At 40.9% G+C, this 23,204-nt stretch overlaps 1 protein-coding gene across 1 annotated transcript in view; it reads left to right on the forward strand.

Annotated features, from left to right (window-relative positions):
- DOCK5 (dedicator of cytokinesis 5) overlaps nucleotides 1-23,204 on the forward strand; it is a 77,629-nt gene that overhangs the window by 47,967 nt on the left and 6,458 nt on the right. The window contains exons 28-50 of the mRNA XM_089538865.1: nucleotides 1,187-1,285; nucleotides 5,688-5,782; nucleotides 6,888-6,966; nucleotides 8,079-8,179; nucleotides 8,991-9,049; nucleotides 9,897-10,051; nucleotides 10,400-10,485; nucleotides 10,772-10,928; nucleotides 11,347-11,387; nucleotides 11,822-11,912; nucleotides 12,663-12,782; nucleotides 14,196-14,285; nucleotides 14,919-15,023; nucleotides 15,200-15,341; nucleotides 16,395-16,476; nucleotides 17,304-17,388; nucleotides 17,584-17,670; nucleotides 17,793-17,969; nucleotides 19,107-19,190; nucleotides 19,899-20,036; nucleotides 21,053-21,219; nucleotides 21,892-22,069; nucleotides 22,371-22,509. Coding sequence (XP_089394991.1) covers nucleotides 1,187-1,285; nucleotides 5,688-5,782; nucleotides 6,888-6,966; nucleotides 8,079-8,179; nucleotides 8,991-9,049; nucleotides 9,897-10,051; nucleotides 10,400-10,485; nucleotides 10,772-10,928; nucleotides 11,347-11,387; nucleotides 11,822-11,912; nucleotides 12,663-12,782; nucleotides 14,196-14,285; nucleotides 14,919-15,023; nucleotides 15,200-15,341; nucleotides 16,395-16,476; nucleotides 17,304-17,388; nucleotides 17,584-17,670; nucleotides 17,793-17,969; nucleotides 19,107-19,190; nucleotides 19,899-20,036; nucleotides 21,053-21,219; nucleotides 21,892-22,069; nucleotides 22,371-22,509 — 2,557 coding nt within the window. The remainder of the gene's footprint in view (nucleotides 1-1,186; nucleotides 1,286-5,687; nucleotides 5,783-6,887; nucleotides 6,967-8,078; nucleotides 8,180-8,990; nucleotides 9,050-9,896; nucleotides 10,052-10,399; nucleotides 10,486-10,771; nucleotides 10,929-11,346; nucleotides 11,388-11,821; nucleotides 11,913-12,662; nucleotides 12,783-14,195; nucleotides 14,286-14,918; nucleotides 15,024-15,199; nucleotides 15,342-16,394; nucleotides 16,477-17,303; nucleotides 17,389-17,583; nucleotides 17,671-17,792; nucleotides 17,970-19,106; nucleotides 19,191-19,898; nucleotides 20,037-21,052; nucleotides 21,220-21,891; nucleotides 22,070-22,370; nucleotides 22,510-23,204) is intronic.

The raw sequence follows: 23,204 nt of genomic DNA on the forward strand, positions 1-23,204 counted from the left end.
AGCAAGGTAGTTCAGCAGGCAACCTATAGATTAAGATGGTATGCTACACCAACAGCTTTAGATACTCCAGCTCATGGAGTATCTAAAGGGACACCCCCTCAAACTGAAAAGTTGAGCAAGGCAGGGGGGCACAGTGCAGGGATTTCCCTTCCTCTATCGCATTCAACCACCGAACTTGCAAGAAACAAAGGATGTTGAAAATAATCCCTATAAACAGGAGTTGGTGAAGGGCAGTTTCAGCTGTTTTTGCAAGCTCTAAATCCTACCCTAATCCTTTCACCTGTTCAGCGGGGGAAGTGATTTACTGCTCCCAGAAAATGTGCACTTACACAAGACATGTGTCCTTTTGGGGCAGAGGTACTGGGAATTTTAAAATTTCCACTTTTCCCAAAACTGGAAGTGTATTTTCAGTTACTTCCAGATTGCAACAATATGAAAAATCCACATTTTTTGAGAGGATGCAGCTAACAGTGTGTCTCTAGGGGACAAAATGAACCCACCAAAGTTGCCCACATCTGCCCTAGAATGTCAATGAAGGTAGACCTTGATAGGAAACAGATGATCTCTAAAAACTGGGGGAGAGGATTCTTTCTTTCTTTCTTTCTTTCTTTCTTTCTTTCTTTCTTTCTTTCTTTCTTTTTCTTCTTATTAAGTGTTTTTATAAAGTGCCATAGCTTTACACGACGCTGTACAAAGTAAATAGTCAAAATACAGATAAAAACCTGCCTATGGTGCACAGTCTAAAGAATATAAAGTAGGGTTTCCCAACCTAGTATCCATGGATATATTGGACTGCAATTCCCATCACACCATTCTTGTGGGCATGATGTAGTCCCAACTTATTTAGAAACAGCCAGGTTAAGGGAGGCTGATGCAGAGAGATCATTTTCTGAAATCAGAGAGTCAACAGCCACAGCCGTATCTTCTGTCCCTCATCCCACCGTTCTTCCAGTCCACCTTCAGAACTCAGATGTATTGCCCTAAACTTATTAAGAATATAATAAGAATCCTCTTGAAACAGGTCTAAAGGTTCATCTCATAGCTCTGTGTGTCCAGCTGGACCCATTCATATGCAGACTCTGAGGTTGGCTCTATGAGTTCTGTTGCTCACTTGTGTCATTGTTTAATAAGAGGCCTTTGTAGAAGAAGACAATTAACAATGGCTTTGCTTTTTGCTTGTTTCCAGGGTAGTTTTGTAGCCTGCATGATGGCCATCTTGAGGCAAATGGACGATGCTCATTACAACCACTACATCAGCACTTTCAAAACAAGACAAGATCTTATTGTAAGTTTCTTTGAATGTTTGGGTAGAGTTGTGAGTATGGTGATTGGGAAGATACACACAATGCATTTTAAATCTCTGATCTTGTCTATAGGAACTGTTATCTGATGGACAAAAGTTGATGATGTTATTAATTGCCATCTAGTCAGCTTCAGCTTGTCCCAACCCTGTGATTGAGAGACCTGCAAGTCACCCTGTTATTAACAGCCCTGTTCAGATCTTGCCAACTCTGGGCCATGGCTTCCTCAACTGAGTCTATCCACCTGTAATACAGCCTTCCTGTTTTCCTATTGCCTTTTTGTAATTTAAAAACACATGAAAATTGCACAAATGTAATTACCCAAGCTCATTTCCTAAAAAATCTCAGATTTCAATTACTGTATTTATTAATTTCAAAGTCATTTTTCTGGATCTTTACAGTTGCATAAACATGCTTAAAAATATGTCAGAGTAATCCAAGAAACCAGATGGGGTCACTGAATAATATTCCTAATATTACAACGAAGAGGGAATGTCAGGGAGGGTTCAATGCCTTGCACACAGGGGAGGTACAGAAGGCCAGTGCCAAAGCAACTGCTTTGCATGCAGAAGGTTCCAGGTTCATTCTTTGGCCTGTCCAGTTCAAAGGCAATGTTATTCTGAAAAAGGTGTTCTGCTTGAGACTCTACAGAGGCCCTGCCAGTCAGAGAAAATACTGCAAGTAAGGCAAGTATATGACAGTTTTCCTGTGTTCCTCTATCAGAGCCCCACAGGGTCTGTCCTATTGATGGTTAGAGCAGACTATACCCAGCTTGATGGGCAACTAATGTGACCTGGCATGGGAGAGCATGCTTCTAGCAAAGCAACTATACATTGTGCAAAATAGTATAAAAGATTCTGAATAAATTAGGAAAAATGGAATAATGTGTATGGTTGCACTGTTTGCATACTATATTCTAGGAGGCAAATCTCTATCCCAGGGCCTTAGCTGTTCTGCAGAGGGTCTGGTACCTCACTGCTTTTTCCAGTCATGGAACAAAAACAACAGGGATTATTTTCTCTACTCTTTTCCTTCTTTGAGGAAGGGAATGTAGGAATGAAGCCTGGCTTCAAGCTAAAGAGCCTGGGAGCAAAGCTCTACCTGGCACTTCACCTGGGAAACTGATATAACTGGGGATTCTGGCCAGCATCAAGCTGGTAGAATGGTGGATGGAAGAACCCAGCTTCCTACTCTATTAGCTACCCACCTTTGTTTTAATTAAAACTTTTACTCTCTTCTTGCATTGCATACCCTCTAAAACACATCTGTTTCCTAGGGATAACCTGAAACTGACTTTTAGCCAAAGCCAACATTGTGACATGGAAAAAAACCATAACTATAGGGCATGGTGTCCATTTGGAGGCTGGTATATGTTTAGTAGCCTCTCAGGGGGAAAAAGAAGAAAATTATGGGGAGTGGTGTTCTGCAGAGAGTTGCCAAGAGCTTTGAAGGTTTTGACTTTATTTGGTCCGATGAGAAGTTGGCAAATTTGAACCGTTGGGGTTGGCTTCCAGAAGCACAACTGTGTGTTTATTACTGTTAATGGCATGTGACCCATTTTCAGCCGAAATCCCCAGGCCATTCAGATCTTAAGCAATATCTTCAGAGGGTCCTCTTTTTCATAATTTCCACTCTGGGAGTGAGTTACTCAAACACTTCTTTAATGTTGATGAGCTTAGCAAACAGCGTGGGAAGTTAGCTTTGGAAGGACTTAAAGCTGCTGCAGTCACCTATAAAGATATCTGTTGGTTTTGGATCCTCGCCACTTTCACTCCTCCAGTCTACAATTGAGGTCAGTTGCAATATCTGAACCTCCCAAGCAGCGTGAGACAGCTGCTTCCAGCATTAGGTTTAGGATGTAATGATAGGGCATAAAAAATAGTGATTTTCTTATTACTGTATTTTTACTGCTTGAGAGAGGTTCTCTCCCATGTGGCCAAACAACTTGGTTGGCATTTGGTACAATGCTCTTTAAATATGCTAAGGGCATCAGATCCCATCTGATTTTGGAATCTAAACAGGGACATCCCAGGTTAAAACATGGATAGGGGTTCACCAGCAAATACCAGGTGCTGTAGGCTATCTTTCAGAGGAAGGAACTGGCAAAATCACCTCTGTGTATTTCTTGCCTAAGACAATACATGGGGTCTCCATAGGTCTTGTGCTAGATCAGACAGATCAAAGTACACATTTTATCATGTAGCTTGGCTGTCTTATACTGTGCACTTTGACACTGGGAGAAGAAACCCTGATGCAGATGCTGTGGACCCAGGACAGGCCTATAAGCCCAATCCATTTTACCAGGATCCTCGGTCTGGACCATTGGTGTTTCCCATTCACTCTATCCAGGGCCCTGTCCCTTCAGATGGAGCACAAAGGAGCAGGGACAGGATTCAGGGATCTCTGTAACCTGGAGATCAGCTTCACTTCCCTTTTTGGGGAAGGCAGGGGGTCAGGAGAATCTGATAGGACTTCAAGAGCTGACCAAACCATAGTGTCAAGACTCGGCTGGCTCTTGAACTCCCATCTAAGTGTGCCTGGCTTTGTTGCCTTCTTGTCTTTCCTACTTAAAGCATTATCTCTATCCTGGTGGCAGAGGAAATAATAATAATAATAATAATAATAATAATAATAATAATAATAAATTCTATTTATATCCCATCTCTCCGGTTGGATTGAGGCAGCTTCCAATGAGAATAAAATACAATACAGAGTGCAATAAAATACAGAATAAAACCCATAACCCTCATATTTCCCCCTTACCTTGTTGGATTGGGGGATGGGAGATTTGCATTGGGCTCCCCATGGCTTGGCATGATGTCTGCATATTCTCTTGTGTGCATAAACAAAGGGAACAATGCTAGGGGAGGGTTGGATCAAGGCCTGGAAAGTGATGTGAGAGCCATGTGAGATCCTTGTATAGATCCATGAAAATTAAACTAGCTGTCCGTATCAAACCCAGAACTAATAAAAATAGTAACCTGTGAAGGATAGAAACGGATAGCTTTATTAATCTAGACTGCTTAGGCTTTAGAAGTCTGGGTTTGATTTACTATTTGTTCTGGTATGTAACCGATGCATGCGGTGCTGGGAGGCAGCAGTGCTTTTATTATTGTGCAGGTTGCAAAATTTGTATTTTTAATGTTATTTTTGTACATACTAAATTATGATGACATGTGGCTATAAATAATAAAGTTACAAAGAAACATGTTTATTGTGAATTAGGGGTTGCCACATCTTTTTTTAACCTCACAGGAGCATTTTTGTCCTCAGCGTTTGTGTGTCACATAGGTACAACATGACCCAGTATATGCTGGGAAAAGCAGTGGATGTTGAATTTGGCCTCTGCAAATGGAGGAGAAATTCAGTTGTGTTCAGTTTGGAAGTAACTGCCAAAATATGTAGACTTCATATTTGGGATGGAAAGGACTTCAGGCTTTTTCTTCTTTAAAAAACCGGCCATGGGAGGAAAGAGATTTTCCCATCCCTATAGCTGATCATGTTTTAATGGCTCCAGGAGGACTGTGTCGGAAGACAGCTACACAAATCAATGCAGTGGCAATGACGACAGCAGTGCGACTTTCATAAATGTGTAGCATTTGGCAATGCCAGGAGAGTGCCTCCCTCTTTAATAGGCATTCTGCCCTGCTGCATCCCCTAAAAGATCTACATGGAGATTTTCCTGTGATCTCCCCATGTCTAGACTGGGTTGGCAAGGCTGCCAGCTGAAAGTTTGGCCTTATGACATATTTCCAAGAACGGTTGACAGTTTACTGCTGGGAGTGTTCCTAGTCTTGGTTTCACTGCATTTCTCTAAATGCCACCTGAATTTTCTTTCCATCTTTGTTTCCGTTCGTGAAGCTTCTTTTTTCTATTTTCCCCACAAATTCTCAAGGCATTTCCCTTAAAATGTTTGTTTCTGTGCACAGTTTACCTAATTTATGCCGCTTTTACCCAATTTATGCAACCTGTGTTGGCACAGAAAGATAATTTGCTTGTATTGGAGGTGCAGAACCATTTGATGTGATGAGTCAGATACTGCACCCTGACTCTCTGTTGGCCAAATGATGTCAAGGGAGTACAATTCTTAATATCACTGGCTCCCTGGTGCTTTCCTGAGAGTCAGAGCTATGAGGAAAGGGTCAGTTTGGAGAACTTCCATGGGCTGCACTAAGGGATGCAGAGGACTGGGTTAAGCCCATTATCTGGATAGGTGCCCTCCCCTGCTTGCAGAAATCCTTTTTCGAATAGAAAGCATACCCATGGAATGAAACCTGTTGCATTATGTTTTCTTAGATTTCCTCAAAGTGTACTTTTTCCTGATACCTATGATATTTCTGAGTTCTGGGGCATTCTTTTCATTCTTGTTTGTTTCCTTGGCTGCAGGATTTCCTGATGGAGACCTTCATCATGTTTAAAGACCTGATTGGAAAAAATGTCTATGCAAATGACTGGATGGTCATGAACATGATGCAGAGCAGGTAAACATGAGAGCTGGTTTCTTTCCAAGAGCAGAGGTTATTTGATTTAAATACCATTGCCCTAAATCTTTAGATGCCAGTACTTCCAACATCTGTGGTGTGATCACATTTTGAATAATGTGTATTCTGAGTATCAGACCTCCAAAACAATATAGTAGGGCGGGAATAGGTTTAGTAAGGGACAAAACAGAGGCTGGAACAACTGTTTTCTGGGGAAAGGTTATACCTTTAGGAACTGGTTGTTGTTGTTGTTGTTGTTGTTAACTGCCATCAAGTCAACTTCAATATACAGTAACCCCATAAAGGAGAGACCTTCAAGTCACCCTATTATTAGTAATCCTTCTCAGGTCTTGAAGACTCTGGGCTGTGGATAGATTGAGTCTATCCATCTGTAATGAGGGTAGAATTCAGACACATAACTATTTTAATCTGGAATATCTGTATACAAAGGAACATTGTAGCACCCTGTCTTTTGCTCAGTCTCAAAGGCACTAGATATTTTTTGCATCCGTAATGTGGTTTTCCTCTTTTTCTACTTCTTTCTTACTGAACATTATTGTCTTTTCTAGTGAGTCATGTCTTCTCATGATATGGCCTATTTACAACAGTCTCAGTTTAGTCATCTTGGCTTCTAGGGAGAGTTCGGGCTTGATTTGCTCTAGTATATATTTTTACACTTGTCTACACTTTAGGATCTTGTCTAGTTCCCCCATAACTGCTCTTCCAAGTCCTAGTTTTCTTCTGATGTTAGGCTTTGACAGACTAAGACAGCTATTTCTTCATAAACTTGAATGCATGAATACTCTTGTGTCTGTGTAGTGGCTTTATCCTTCTGTTCTTCGTAATGTAGTAAATTACACATCTTTTGACCAGTAGTTGTTGTTGTTTTTACTCTGAGAACCATCTGCTTAATGTTGAGAAGAGACCAAATTTTCAAAAATTGAAATGAAAATTTGGCACCATGGCTTAGGAAACTAAAATATAAATCATGTCAAGTAACTTGTGAACATGTTGTGGGCAGCGCCTGTGGTTTCGCAGGAATGTGGGAGAGACTGGAGGCATTTCTTTTGACATTTCCTCATCTAGACTGACTCTCTGTTTCCAGGATTTTCCTTCGAGCCATAAACCAATACACCTCTGTGCTCAACCGGTTCTTTTTGGACCAGGCAAGCTTTGAACTGCAGGTAAGGCTGAACATCTAGTCCTGTTTGCCAGTACTGAAAGCATAGTTCTTGTCAAGATAGTTGCTCATGTGTAAAGTTATACAACCAGCTTTCCACATTTGCATGTGTTAGGAGTGCAAAACCCCTGAAAAAGTGTAAAAACTGTGAATATCTCTAGCCCTGCCAAACCTGCATGCTACAGATCACAATTCCCAGCTACTGCTGCAAGAATCTCATGGAGTGTCATCATCCTTCTCAGGGAAAAAGAAGAGAAGGATGACAACACTGAAAGAGATTTTTACAATAGCCACAGATAGGCAACCAGCAGTGGCAACTTCCCTCCACCTTTCCATTTCCTTTCCAACCAATAGCCCTGGTTTATTACTCCCTTTGCCACTGTAGCACCAAAGTGCCTCTGCATCACTCAGAGACTGCTCATCTGAACCTCCATTACCTCCTCTGGTCTCCCAGACTTTCACTCTGTCTCCTAGGACAACACTAAAGGAGATATTTTGCAGAAGCCGCATTACTCACCTCTCTGCTATCTGGGAAGAAGATACAGGAGAGAAGGCTTGGAGATCAACAGAGGTTATAGAGGTCCAGCAAAGGTGGCCTTGGAATGAGCAAGAGGCATCACGATGCCAAAGCAATGAGGGGAGTAATGGGATGGAGATGTTGGGGAAAGAGACAGAAAGGAAGAGGAGGAGGAGGAGGACCCCTGGAATAAAATCCCAGTGGATACAGGGGCCCACTGTATTATTAAACTGCTAAAACAAATAAAAGAAGAATACATTTAAACATTAGAGCATAATTTAACTGCTCATCATTATCGTTGTTGTTGTGTTTCTGACTTACGGAAATCATGGGGTTTTCTGGGGCTGAGAGTGTGTGACTCCCCCAAGGTCCTTGGCTCAATGGGGACTCAAATCCTGATCTCCAGAATCATTGTCCAACTCTCAAACTATTATGCCATGCTGGCTCTCACTCGTCATTATACAACCATCAAATTAAAAAGTGGCTTAAAAGCACATCAGTAAAAAGGGAGGAAACTATAGAATGCACAAACCATTAAGACTCCTTTGCTTCACAGCCAGTTTTCATGTCTCACTCTTCCTTCTTTCTTTCCCTTATAGCTCTGGAATAATTACTTTCACTTGGCAGTAGCCTTTCTCACTCACGATTCTCTCCAGTTGGAGACTTTCTCCCAGGCTAAACGGAACAAGATAGCCAAGAAGTAAGTTTTCATGTGAGTTCCCCCCCTTTCTTTCTCTTCTGTATTGAATTTCTTTTGTACGTTAAGAGCATATATTTGTTTATTCTGCTTTGATTTTGCCTTTCCACTAAAAGCAGTGCTCAGGGTGGTGAACAACATGGTTCTATCCTTTGGAATATTGGGATTTGTAGTTAGTTGGGGCACCAGAGCTCTTTGAAAGAGAAGGCTAAATAGCTCACAAAAGTACAAGACTCAGAATCCCATAAAGTTGAGCCATGGCAGATAAAGCAGAAGATCAGCAAATATTTCTGTTTCTGCTGGGAATACATTGATGGGGAGTTGAATTAACTAGCCAGTGAGACTTCCTCCAACTCTGAGTCTGTGAGAGCATGATGGTGTTGCAACCCATTAGTTATCAACTGAAGACCAGGGCTTGAGCATCTTCTCCCGTCTCCAAGATTGCTTTGTTCTTTCCAACAAATATAAAAACTAAAACTCCACGATACCTCAAAATTGACACTTCTCTGAATGTCGCAATAGAATTCTATGAAAATAAGGTGTGCAAAAAGGTATACATTAGTGAAAGTGACAATAGAGATGCAACATTTTGTCAAAACTGCTTGCCAAAGATGTGTATTTTAGGCACAGCTGTATACAAAGGATGTATTTATTAAGAGAAATTCATACTAAAATATGGACCAGTATCTGCAAATCTTACGAATCCAAATCAACTCTAACTTAAACCTACCATTAAATACCCAACTGTCTGGATGTTTATTAAGCATGTGTAAGTCTCTCTTTCTCTCTCTCCCCCCCTCCCACTTGTCTGTAGATATGGAGACATGAGGAAGGACATTGGCTTCAAGATAAGGGACATGTGGTACAACCTTGGTGAGCTTCATACATCTGCTATAGTGGCAAGCACACATGTGAACTATGTACTCTTGTCTTTTAGGACTATGCTGCATGACATAAGATCAGATCGATGCTGTCAGAAGAGATAGCAGCCTCTTGTTTTATAAGGAGAATGAGAAAAATGACTACTCACTTGATGGACAGCATTTTGACTAGGATAGGGCTGTGCAATTCAGGGCAAAAGGGAGGAACTTACTGCATTTATGTGCAAGGCTAAAAAGCTCATAGATATTTTGCCTTCCAGTGACAAGGTATATTATTGAATATCTCCATATTCAAAATCTACTGATAATTTGTATAACATTGACATCATCCATTTAGTTGATGGACTGCCTCTTTCACATATCCATTCAAAAAAAGTCAATCCTCTCAGCATTTCTACAGTTGTACATAGTAGGGTGGCAAAGGATCTAATCTGGCCTACTTGCAGCCCCCAAAGGGAACTTTTCCAATTCTGGAAGCATTCTTAGAGATTTGAAAAGAATACAAAAGAGGCAACACACCGGAACATAAAGGGAAAAAAATCAGTCTGGAGGGATGAGGTTTCCCCAATGCCCCCACCTCCGTCAATTCCTTCCCTCCTGTCCAGGGCATCTGTGTCATGGTAGCATTTAATCCTCCTGTTCCCCATGGGAATGAGAGAAGGGGAGGTATTCAAGCACCAGAAACAACTCAATTGTATATTTTGCATATGAAAGACTTGAGGTGGAGGCAATGAATGGGTGGATGCCAGCTGCCTCCCTTGTGCCCTGGAAATCTCCCCATGGGCAAAACAGCCATCTGCTGTCTCCCTAATCCCCTTCTTCTTGTTCTTCTTTTTCAGGGCCTCACAAGATCAAGTTCATCCCTTCCATGGTTGGCCCCATTCTGGAGGTGACTTTGACACCGGAGCCGGAATTGCGGAAGGCGACGATCCCGATCTTTTTTGACATGATGCAGTGCGAATTCAACTTCAGTGGCAACAGGAACTTCCACATGGTATGAAACCACTTGTGGGGTGCTAAAGTGTGCTTATGGGATGAGCAGAAGGGGTAATGGCATTTGACAATTGAGGATGCTTTTTGAGCCACTGAACCCTCTAACTCCAGATTGTCAACTCTGTTAGCAACAGTCTCCCAGATTTCTGGCAGAATTCTTTCCTGGAGGTACATGGAAATCCCAGGTGTTCCTTGGTGCTCTTCCATCAAAGCACTATAGCAACAACCAGCCCCACCAGCACCCAGAAAGTTTAGAAATGCTTTCTGTTATTTGTCACGTTTGTAAGAAGTATCCCTTAGAAGCAGTATGGATTATTGTGCTGTTTTGTTTTATGTTGTTCATTTGCAGTTTGAAGATGAGCTTATAACTAAACTGGATCAGGAAGTTGAAGGGGGTCGAGGGGATGAACAGTACAAGATTTTGCTGGAGAAATTGTAAGTGGTTTTGATAACCCCTTCATTTTGCCCTCTTGCGTTTCATTTAGGTAGCTTGTTACAAAACAAATAATATTTTCCAAATGGTTCAGACAAGCATTTGGGGGTTCTTTTAGACAGACTGATCACCATCAGTACTAGGAATAAAATAAAGGTGATCTTCAGTCATGGATTTGAGCTTTATGTCTCCCTTTACAGTAGCCTTCTTGCTCATGAATCTTTAGATGCAACTCATTTTCACTGATCCCCCTCCCTTTGTTGCCTTTTCTAATGCATCTGCCCACAGACTATTGGAGCACTGTCGGAAACACAAATTCCTCTCAAGCTCAGGTGAAGTATTTGCCCTGTTGGTTAGCAGCCTATTAGAAAATCTGTTGGATTACCGGGCGATCATGCATGACGGCAGCAGAGAAAACCGCATGAGTTGCACTGTGAATCTTCTGGTACGTTGGACCTACCTTTTCAAAATGGGTTAATGTAGTACCATTTTAAACATCTGTCTGCTGTTTCAGAGGTAGACAGGGATACAAACCAGTGAACTATATAGATGTAAGGAGATCCCACTGCACCTCAAGCTTTCTGTGCTCTCTGGTGGCCATGTCTTGCAGTAATGATGATGACCGGAATTGCCCTAGGTTAATATTGTCTGATCATCTATGGAATATGAAGTGTGACAGAGGACAAATGAAGCATAGGAGGAGGCAACTAGACACTTCCAGAATAGTTTGCCCTTCCTTGGGAACTGCTATCTGGCATCCCACTTGCCAAGCTAAGCTAGTTACATTGAGTCATGTTCTACATATATTTGATTTATGTTAATTTTGATCTGTACAACAGCTGACAATGACTTTTCTTTTCCAGAATTTTTATAAAGAAAAGAAGAGAGAGGATATATACATCAGGTAAACCATAGAATCTTTACCATCACTGCATTCAGTATGGATTATCATTGTATGGAGCTGGGAATGGGGAAGTTGTAGCATTCAGGGGGTCATTTTCCAGTCCCTGGACTCTGTAATGACTGTACCAGCCAGCCCCTTAAAACGAAACAGAAAGGTGCTTTAAAATGCCTATTACTGTCCCATTGCCCCCACTACTAGATTTGTGGCTAAAGTAAGTTGACACTCACACACTTTAGAAGAGGTGTGCAGTTCTTTCATCTGGGGGATTTATTATTTGGGGAGAAAATATATGGAGGCATGTACCCCAAAGGCCATTTAATTCCCATCCCCAGTGTAGATGATTATGCTTTCAGTCAACAAATTTAACTAAAATGATATCTGACTTATTGCTTTGTTTGGGATTCCACAATAATAACTGTGCAATGTTCTTCTAGATATTTGTATAAACTCCGGGACCTGCATACGGGCTCTGAAAATTATACCGAGGCCGCATACACACTGCTCCTTCATGCAGAATTACTCCAGGTGAGTAACTGAGATCTCCAGGAGGAGATTCACGTGCCCCATGTCACAACTGTCAAACATGGAAGGAGTCTAGGAATCACACTAGCCTCCATTAGGAAAAATTGCTTTATGCCAACAGAGTTCTGACATGCATCATCCATCCATAGCTACTTGGATACCTGCTTCTGCCCTGATTCAGTCTCTTCTAGGACCTTAGAAACAACCTGTTTAAAATTACCTATCAGTCACAACATTTAGGCTCACCTCTGCTGAAAGATTAAGCTCTAGAAGAGAACCCAGAGCAATGAAATGTAGGAACACAGCTAAATACTTCTATTTGATTGATATTCTCACAAGCTTTGAATAATACAAGTTGAATATCCCTTATTCTGAAATCCGAAATACACCAAAATCCAAAATTATCCGCATTGGTGGCTGAGATTAATACCTTTGCTCCCTGATGATTCAGTGTACACAAACTTTATTTCATGCACCAAAATATATATTGTGTATAAAATTAGCTTCAGGCTATGTGTATAAGGTGTGTATGAAATATAAATGAATTTCGTGTTTAGACTTGGGTCCCATCTCCAAGATATCTTATCATGTATATGCAAGTATTTCAAAATCTGAAATCCAAAACACTTGCAGATAAGGAATACTCAACCTGTACCATAACATTTTTTTTTAGATTTGGTCATGTCCTATTGCTTTCAGAAGCAAATTTGTAATGAATCAGAAGCATTGCATTGCTTGTTCCCTTTATCCTAGTGGTCTGACAAACCGTGTGCTCCACATCTGCTCCAGAGGGACAGCTACTATGTCTACTCACAGCAGGAGCTCAAGGAGAAACTCTATCAAGAAATCATTGCTTTCTTCGACAAAGGAAAAGTGAGTCTGTCTTGGTCATCCTCACAGACAGAAGCAGACCAGACAATCCCAGGGCATGTTTTGCTTTCTGCTTGGATTACTGTGGTGTTTCAGATTGCCTATCTAAATGCCCCTTAAAACTGGGTAGTTCATTTGCCTCCATTATCATCTTAAAATATATTGTTTTCAATTTTGCAGTATGTAGCATGTGGACTGGCATACTGCTTTAGATCCCCTCCACAAAACTTCTAGGGATGCACTGCTATCTATTGTGCTGCATAAACTAATCATATTTCTGCCATCACAACTGCATTCAAAATTTGGTGCCAACTATAGTGGTTGTCTTTGGTCTGGGAGAGGCATTCCACAACATAGATCTTATGAGACTATTTCATGAGGTTAATGAACTCTCAGGACACTTTGTGCCATGAATTTATCAGCTGATTCAGTGATAATAGGCAGTGGCCAGAGGTAGTAACCACACAAAAAGAAATCAGAGAGACACATGAGGCATATGGATCATATGTTGTCCACCACTGACCTAAATGGTGATTTTCATCCTCGGCAATGAATCACAATAAACCTGCCCTCCTTTTTAACATGCAAGAGAAGGAGAGAATGTCTCCTATTTCCCTTTGTAGCAAATCACACTATATACAAAGTTGGAGAGCTGTGGTTTGCAGACCACTGGAAACTTCTATTCGCTGTATTTAGACATGATGATAAGCCAGCATTTGATCTGGCTTATGCCATCAGAGATATTGATGGAAAGCAGTTTTCTGGTGCACCCTACCCTTTTAGTTTGTTTAATGTGACAGTGGAACCCGACAGGAGCCTTTGGCTTGTTTCAACCAACCAAAGAGACAAGCTATAGTTTGTCCTGTTCTTTCTCTGGTTTATTGGGGGAGAGATAAACCATAGTGCCAGCTTAGTTCAGACATCATGCTAAACCACAGATGGAAATTCGGTAGTTTGTTTAGCTACGCCTATGAGAGACCGGCTTGCGCTAGCAAACTAGTTCATCCATTGGATGCCTTTATTGTTTTGACATCCAAACAGAGCCATTATGTACTTGCTTCCAACACATGGCTTACTGATCATGTACATAATAATATTAATAATAATATTTATTTATTTGGGTTTCAGCTATTGAATGTGGTAAATGTACCTGACAAGGTGTAAGCATGAGAAGGAACATGTAGAACTGATACTGACCCACTGTACTTGCAAGAAAGTTGGATGTTGTTAGGTTCATTGAGAAAATGACTCTAGCACTTAAAAACTAAGGATGGATTAGGAGCATATCTGCACACAGCAACATGAGTAGCACATGCATTCTTGAGTAGCCAAATTGTGAATCTTTAATCTATTTTTCTCTCTATTAATAAATGCTTTGTCCTTTTTTGTTTTGTTTTACCTGTTCATGGTTTGAAGATGTGGGAGAAAGCCATCCAACTAAGCAAGGAATTAGCTGAGATGTATGAAAACAAAGTTTTTGATTACGAGGGGCTTGGCAATCTCTTGGTAAGGCTGCTGGATCTTTCTTTCTTTCTTCAGTTTTCTGAAAGGTTGAGAGTTGAAGGAGTTAAAATGGCCATGGCTCAAGAGAAGAGCCTGAGATGTTTCTGCCTGGAGGTCATAGCACCAAATTGGAAACAAAAGATGATATAGACAAGCCTAAGAGGAACAATTAAACTGCATGTTTGTGAACATTTGATATAATGGGATTGGACTGCAATAAATACATAGACTTACAATTTAGTTTTTGAGACCCTCTTCTGTATATTTGGTTTGTTTTATGAACAATGAGTTAATAAGACGACTGGACCAGCCAACCAGTTATGACCTTCCTAGCCTCTTACAATGGAAGTTTTATGTAGTGAGTCTAAAGAATGTGTGGTCCCCCAGATGTTGCTGGATTCCAACTCCCATTAGCTCTAACCATTATTGGAAATGGTGAAGGATTATGGGATTTGCAGTCATATAACGTTTAGTGGGTGACATGTTCCCTATGAGGAGATGATGTAGGAGCAGGCGATCCTTCTCACTGGCTACATTTTAACACTGCAATTTTTTTGTTAATTTAAGGAGAACAAGCTGTTATCAGGTGAAAGTAAGGTATCTTTTCTAATCTTATTTCTTCAATGTTGCACACAGAAAAAACGAGCCATGTTCTACGAAAACATCATGAAGGCCATGAGACCTCAACCGGAGTATTTTGCTGTTGGGTATTTTGGACATGGATTCCCCTCTTTTCTCCGTGTAAGAATATGTCAGAGATCTTTCTTACTAGTTGCAAACTTTAATGTTTACCAGTAATTCCTACTATTACTGTGAGTCTTCACGGTGTTGGTTAGTCTTGGGCTTATTTGTTTGTGACTATATTGGTGGAGTGCCATTTTCTCAGTTTAGCAGCATGCTTGTCTTCATTTTGGCAGAACAAGATCTTCATCTACCGCGGGAAGGAATATGAAAGGAGAGAAGATTTCAATCTGAAATTACTAACTCAATTTCCAAATGCTGAGAAGCTGAGCAGTACTGCTCCACCCACAGAAGAAACCAAAGCTTCTCTTAAGCAGCGTATCTTTTGGGGGTTCAGTGCAATTCGTGGTGAAGTGAGACATGACTGTATCACAGTAACTTTCAAGGCAGAGGGAACTGGAAGTCTTATATGAACAGCAAAAGGAAATCATGGGAGAAGAGCACTTGGTTCACATTTTTGTTTCATTAGTCCAGCTATTTTCTCTGTCTGTGCTCCTTTTTCTTTGTTTAGCCTTCTCAAAGTAGTTTATCATAAAACCAATAACAGAAAAGAAAAATGTTAAAAGTAAGCATTCTTAATAAAAAATAAAACTTGCATCATAGCTGAGAGTACTGGCTGGAGCAACCAACTACAAGGACATAAGATTTGGGTTCAGAGACACAGTCATATTAGTCTTTTAGCACCTTTGAGACTAGCTGTGTGAAAGAATTCAAAGGCTTTCATGGCTGGCATCCATAGTTTTTTGTATTGTTTTCGGGCTACGTGCCCATCTTCTAGAACATGGCCACATAGCCCCAAACCCCCACAAAAAACTGTGTGAAAGAAGTTGTAGCATGATCTTTTGTAGACTTGTTCTACTTACTCAGATGCATGGAGTAAACCTATGGTGAGGCAACATGCTCAACTTTAATGATGGTTGTTGAGGGGCAAAGACAGGAGGAAAGATGTTCCCTAAGGCCAGGGTGGATTGATAACCATATAACGTTTGAGTGTTTTCTCATTAATCATTTTTATAAAGCATTTTACCCCACACTTCATCTAAAAAGGCTCTTAAATATGTCCTCTTTTACAAGCAAGATATTGCAACTTAAAACAACACAAAAGAGGAAAAAGAGATGAACAGATAGAGTAAAACAAGCACTCTCAAGTGCAATTCCTAAAGTGTGATACTAGTTCTCTATCTTGCCCAGTGGCCATGCTGATTTGGGGGATTCTGAGAGCTGTAGTCCAAAAGAAGTAATTTTTTCCGGTGTCTAGAGGGATCACAGAATTTCCTTCAATATTCACTTAAACTGAGATGGTCACAGATCTGACTGATTTGCTCTTTCGGACTATCTGCTTCTTTCCTTTCCTTAACGCAGGTCATACAGACATACAGTGCTTCATTGTTAAACCTGTAATGAACCTTCCACCAAACTACAAGGACAAGCCTGTTCCAGAGCAGATTCTAAAGTAAGACATATATATACAACTTACTCAGTCCTTTTTTACATATAGAAACAAAGTGCAAATCTGTGGAATTGCTTCTCCCAGCCACATCAGTAGTAGTAGGCCAACAAGGATCAGACTTTATTGAAAGAAAGACATGCATTTCTGCCTCACATCCTGACACAATCTGAATAATTTGCGAGTCCTGAGCTATGCGCTTGTACACTCTAATATAGTTTGTCAAGGTTGTCACATCACTACTGTAAAGCCCATGTGCTGGGAAATTCCACCAAGGTAACAAATGTGATAGAAATGTTGACTGTAAGATAGGCATCAGCTGGTCATGTAGAGCCCCCTTTAAGATAACTATTTCTCAGTACTCATTGAGTAAGAGTTCACTTCTAGAAAACTGGCAGAATAAGTGCACAAATCATCTTTCCATAATAGTAGGGCAGATGTCTTTTAACAGTCTAATCCTTGCTTCTAGGTTTTTACCTATTCCCATAAAGTAGTATATGCATTTCCTATGCAAAGCTGTCTTATATTTCATGTTCTTTTTTGTATGATACCTAAGTGACCACCCTCTCTCCATTTAGAGAGAGAGAGATCTCCCTTTGACCTCTCATATTTTGTGTCTAGACAGCTACACTTATCATCTACCTCCATCTACTTCTTCTGTCCCCTGTATGTTCATCCATCTCCCATTGCAACTGCCCCAATCCCCAAATCACAGTTCAAATGCCCTAATGCTTTAGAATGACAGAGGGATAAAGTAGCCCTGAAGGTGAGGATTACAGAGCGGTGGCTGAGCCGTGATTTTTATTTCACCATATTTCTATTTGCTCTTTCAGTTTCTATAGGTCCAACGAAGTGCAACAATTCCGATATTCCCGGCCATTCAGGAAAGGAGAAAAAGATCCAGAGAATGAATTTGCAGTGAGTCCTTCATCATTCAGACCAGTCCACAAAAAGCAATAACAGATAGGTTTGAAAGGGTTGGCTTCATGAATCTAGGAACCAAGTCAAAATGCTAAGTAGGGATGAAGAGATAATTTCTTCTGTGTCCTGGCTAGCAATGGCAATATCTCAGTAATCTCTCTCTCCCTCCCTCTCTTTGTGGCTTCAATTTAGACAATGTGGATTGAGAGAACCACCTACACAACTGCCTATGCATTCCCAGGAATCCTCAAATGGTTTGAAGTTAAACAAGTTACAGTGGTGAGCATTTTGTGTAGTGGCATAGATCTGCCAAGTTGGAGGTGGATGAAAGCTTCCATTAACCATCACTGAAGAGTCAAATTTAGTTGGGTCTTAAGCTCTCCTGTATCTGTGCTTCTCAGGAGGAAATCAGCCCTTTGGAGAATGCCATTGAAACTATGGAGCTGACCAATGAGAAGATCAGCAACTGTGTGCAGCAACATGCCTGGGACCGCTCTCTGCCTGTGCATCCTCTTTCCATGCTGTTGAATGGCATTGTGGATCCAGCTGTCATGGGTGGATACACCAACTATGAAAAGGTTAGTTGTTTCCTTAGGATGTCCAATAAGCTCCACAGCTGATCTTATGTACTATCTACATACGGTAGTAAGATCTTAACAAAGGGAAAGCTGAGAACTGTTGATGATAGGGTGATATGGATGTCTCTCATTCATAGGGCCCCCATAAGTCAAACTTGACATCAGAGCAGTTGACAGCAATATTGGATAAATTTGGGGTTTTGTTCCACTTGGATGGTATACAATCTGATAATAGCAACCCATAGCTTTTAGTTTTTAGTTGTGCCATAGGTTGTGAAAGTCTTAATGCACACAAACTGCAATAAAAGTTATTTTTAGCTGCCTTGTAGTCAATTCAGCACAGTATGGAGGTGCTCAGATCAGAAAGTTGCCCAACTAGGTCAGCTGAGAAATTATTAAAGTGGAAGGCGAGGAGAGGATCCGTTTTCAACTAGGGAATATTTTTAGCTGCTACTAAAGTAAAACTTGCAAGAATGGCAAAGCCATTAAGGCTTCTCAAGGCTGTGGCCACATATGAAAGTCATCAGTCTTTTTGATCATATTTTCCTGTTCTTGGCTCGGTCAGTACAGGGAGTTTTGTGTTTTGTGGGTTGCCATAATCATAATCATCTGAATCTTTTTTTCATGTTGGATTTCAGGAGTCATCATCTTGTGGGCATCATCTTTCCTTAATTTGTATGAATGTTTCTAAGGAGGGATGGTACATTGCTATGTTTGCAGTTTGGGACACAGTCAGTGGGACCCTGTAGACTTTATTTTTGCCACAAGATTAGCACTGAATGTAGAGGATTATTTTTCCATATATGAAAACATAGGCACTGTTTTCCTTATATGGGAGAAATCAAGGGAGAGTGCATTTGGGATAGTAACTATATCTCCCTGTTGTAGTCCCCAGTATCTAGCCATAGGGCAACTTTAAATCCTGTGCATTGATCCAGATTTGGAACAAAGCCATTGCGAATCTATCCTGCTCCTAGTGGTAAAGACTTAACACAGCTTTCTGTTGCTTAGTTATCCTAAACAGTACAGTCAGCCCTCCATATCCATAGATTCTCTATCCATGGATTCAACCATCCACAGCTTGATGATATATATATACCTTCCATCATGATTTTGTCTTCTGTTTCCTCTCTCTAGGCCTTTTTTACAGATAAATATATTCAAGAACACCCTGAAGATCAAGAAAAGATTGAACTGCTCAAGCAACTAATTGCTCTACAGGTACCAGTTACAAGTAGAATGGTATTGGTTGTGAAATTTGCAATGCAACAACATCAGTGTTGCCTTAGGCCAGCCTTCATCAAGCTGGTGCCTTCCAAATATTTTGGACATCATCTCCCATCAGTCCAAGCCAGGATAGGCAATGATTAAAAATTTTGGGAACTGTATTCTAAAATACTATGGAGAGCATGTAGTGCAAAGGACTGCCCTGGCACTACAAAGACCGCCTTGGATTGTCCATTAAAAAGGCCAAGACCTCTTTGCATACTGACCCTATCCTTAGGATGACCATGGTCTAAATATCCTGAAGGTACCAGATCCCATCTGATCTTCAGAGCTAAGGAGAGTCAGCCCTAGTTAGCACTTGGATGGGAGACCACCATCAAACACTTGGTGCTGTGGGCTATATTTCAGAAGAAGCCAATGGAAAATCACCTTCATTGCCTGAGAAAACTCTATGAAATTAATGGGGTCGCCATAAGTCGACAGGTGACTTGAAGGCACATATGCATGCATACCCTACAGCCCTTTAAGGTAGAGATGTTCCTATAATAAGTCTTATTTCTTTTATTTCTTCAAGGCGTTGAACCTTGTTCCATCTCACATCGATTGTGCACCTTTGTGCTGCCTTCACAGGGTCAAAATGTGGTTAAGCTGATCTTTTATCTCTGCCCTTTCTCACTCCCCACCTTTGGTTCTCTCTTTCAGATGCCTTTGCTGGCTGAAGGGATCAGGATTCATGGGAAGAAACTGACGGAGCAGCTGAAGCCTCTTCATGACAGACTAACCTCTTGCTTCAAGGAGCTGCGGGAGAAAGTGGAGAAGCTTTATGGCGTGATAACCCTAGTAAGGACTTTTGCATCCTGCTTATTAAGGGCCATTTAATTTTCTCTGTCTGAAATCAGCATCACCAAACAGCAGTGCATTGCGGGATACTATTCTTTGATGGTGAAGTGGGAAATCTGTCATTAGGTAGTACTCTAATTCAGCAATAACATGGTTGAATATCCAAGTATTCACCCCAGACTTTTAAAAGTTAAGCATTCAAAGGAATGCGTGGATAAATATGTCAGTTTTTGTACCTCTCACATTCATTTTGTTAAAAGGTCCATTTATTCTCATCTTGACTATGTTGAAATCTGCAAATTCTAATAATTTCTGATTTTATTAAAATGACACAATTCACACCGATATCTTATTTCAATAGAGCTGAAAAGCCTTCCACCAAACAGTGTCCATTGCTGCTGGCAAATGAGTCTATAGTTTTGAAGCTTTCTGTTTCATCAGTGTGTCCTATTGAGGATTGAGATTGCTTAAATGGCTTTCCAAGAGAGATGAAAAGGGAAACATAGATAGAAGTATTGCGCTACGGGTTGAGTTTCCCTTATCCAGTATGCCAAAATCCAAAATATTCCAAAACCTAAAATTGTCCATATGGGTGGCTGAGACGGTGATACCTTTGCTTTCTGATCATTCAATGTACACAAACATTGTTTCATACATAACTTTATTAAAAATACTGTGTATAAAATTACCTTCAGGCTATATGTATGTGTATGGAATCCATATGTGTATGGAACATAAATGAATTTCATGGTTAGACTTGGGTCCCATCTCCAAGATATTTCATTATGTATATGCAAATATTTCAAAACCCGAAAAACTCCAAAATCCAAAACACTTCTGGCTCCAAACATTTTGGATAGGATAAGCAAGACTCAACCGGTATCAACAGGGTTATATATGGTTTCTTAAAGGAAACTCAAGTGTCGCATCTGACAAAAATGCCTCCTCACTTTCTCTCTTTGCCAACAAATTTACTTAGGATCTTATTCACTTTCCTCTTTATATTCCAACCGCAGCCTTCTTCACTGACAGAGAGAAAACAGAGCAGGTCTGGATCAATGGTTTTGCCATACATCATGTCCTCCACTTTGAGAAGACTCTCAGTTACCTCTGTGAGTTCCTCTGTGGGGTCGACATCCTCTACCTCCTCAGACAGTACATCCTCCAGACCAGGGTCAGACGGGTGAGTTACGTTATCTGTAGAAAATGGTCTGATTTAATTAAAAATGAGAGGATCCTGGATTGTTTTAACCAGAAGTAACTAGTTATAAATAGGAAGTTACTTTGAGTTAATGCCTTTTCCCCCCAGAGCAGCACAGATTTCTCTAGGATGTTTATCAGTTAATTCTCAGTTACATCTTCCTGGCCCTCTTTATCCTCATTTTATCCCTCTTGAGCATATGGGAAGAAAGGCAGAATCAAAGTTTACCTATTGATCTATAACTCTTAGGATCCAAAGCCAGCATAACCATTGGGAGATTCTGAGCATTGTAGACCCCCAAAGTAATTTTTAAAAAGCTGTGGCCAGAATATATGTTTAGTAACGGTTGTCTTTGAAAACAGTTGTCTGTGCATAAAGTAAGTGTAAAAGACTATTGACGCAGGGCAATCTTGCACCCTCAATTTGAGCTACTGGGCAAGTTATCTGTATGCAAGGCAAGGGATGAAGTAGGTTTCTCCTTTACGCATGCAATGAAAGGCCATAGACCTCCCCCAAGGCCTGACTGTTTCTCTCCAGGGGCCATCTGTCACTGAGCTTTGTCCCTCCAGGAGACTGCTGTGACATCTTTTCAAAGTGACAAGAGGAAAGAGGTTGGAAATCCTCCATGACTGTTTTCTTGTGTGGGGTTTACAGATCGATTCTCGAGCCCCTGGTGGAAAGGAGGAGCTCAGCATCTTCCAGGGTGGATGATCTCCTTGCCAAAGAGGATGGTGAGAACCGGATAAATAAATTCAGGCGGAAGGACTGGAGCCTCAGCAAATCTCAGGTTATTGCGGAGAAGGAGCCTGAGACAGAATTGACTTCCAAAACGGTAATAAATGAATTACAGCGATGAGTGATCTCAGGGACCTTCTGTTGTTTTCTGTTAGCCACTGTTAGCCACTGACATCCTTGTTGAAAACTGGGAGGGACTGAAATAGCAAAATACAAGAATGCATGCATTGCTGTTTGTTGCAGATATACTTTAAAATACACAAGAAGGAATCACACGATCTATAGATTGTATACAGCTCCCAAGGGTATCTGTGTGGGCCATGGGCCTCAATATTCTCTGTAAGAGTTTCACTGGAAACTTCAACAAAGCTTTGTCTCCTCTCTTTTTATCTTTCCAGAACACATCAGGAAAAGCACTAAGGCCAAAGAGCCTTCAGTTGGGGGAGAGCAAACTTTCACTGCTTCAGGGCCCATTGCTCCAACAAAGCATGCCTCTCAGTCCACCGCCAATCACCCCCAAAACGCCAAGAACCCAAAGTACGTTCTGGAATCCTGCCATGGTTTCTTTTTCAAGAGTGGTACCAGGAGGACCTTTGTTTTTTAAAGCAATTTGTGCATCTTATCTAGTTTTAGACCAGTGTTTTCCAATCGATTTAACACTAGGACTACATTGTAATTGTTTTGCCAGTACAGGTTGAGTCTCCCTTATTCTGAAATGCTTGAGATCAGAAATAGTTTTGATTTCAAAACTTGTCAGACTTTTTGTTTCCATGGTTCACAAAATGAATTATAACCATCAGGCAATAACCCACCAGGGTTGGGGGATTTTGCAAAATTCATAGTGTCTTTAGAGAAAACTTGGGATTCCTGTCTACAGTCTGTAGCCTGTAGCCCTGCTAAGAGAGATACAGTGTGGTGTAGTAGTTTGGGAGGCCAGGGTTTAAATCCCCACTTAGCCATGGAAACACACTAGGTTTGCACTCTTTTGGCTTCAAGAGAACCCCCTCTGAACAAGTCCTGTCAAGAAAACCCTGTGATAGGTTCAGTTTATGGTTGCCATGGGTCAGAAACAACTTGAAAGGACACAATGGCCATAACAAATCCTGCTAAATACATGAACCTCACACTGTGATTTGGAGATTCTTAAAAGCAGCGAGACCATTTTAGCATTTGTGTTCAAGTAGTTCCAAAATCTTACTTGCTAAATTGTAGAAATCTCACCAGACTCCAAG

Source organism: Sceloporus occidentalis, unplaced genomic scaffold (genome assembly GCF_023333645.1).
Source record: "Sceloporus occidentalis isolate IW3139 unplaced genomic scaffold, rSceOcc1.0.p SCAF_9, whole genome shotgun sequence".
In the NCBI taxonomy this organism is placed as follows: domain Eukaryota; kingdom Metazoa; phylum Chordata; class Lepidosauria; order Squamata; family Phrynosomatidae; genus Sceloporus; species Sceloporus occidentalis.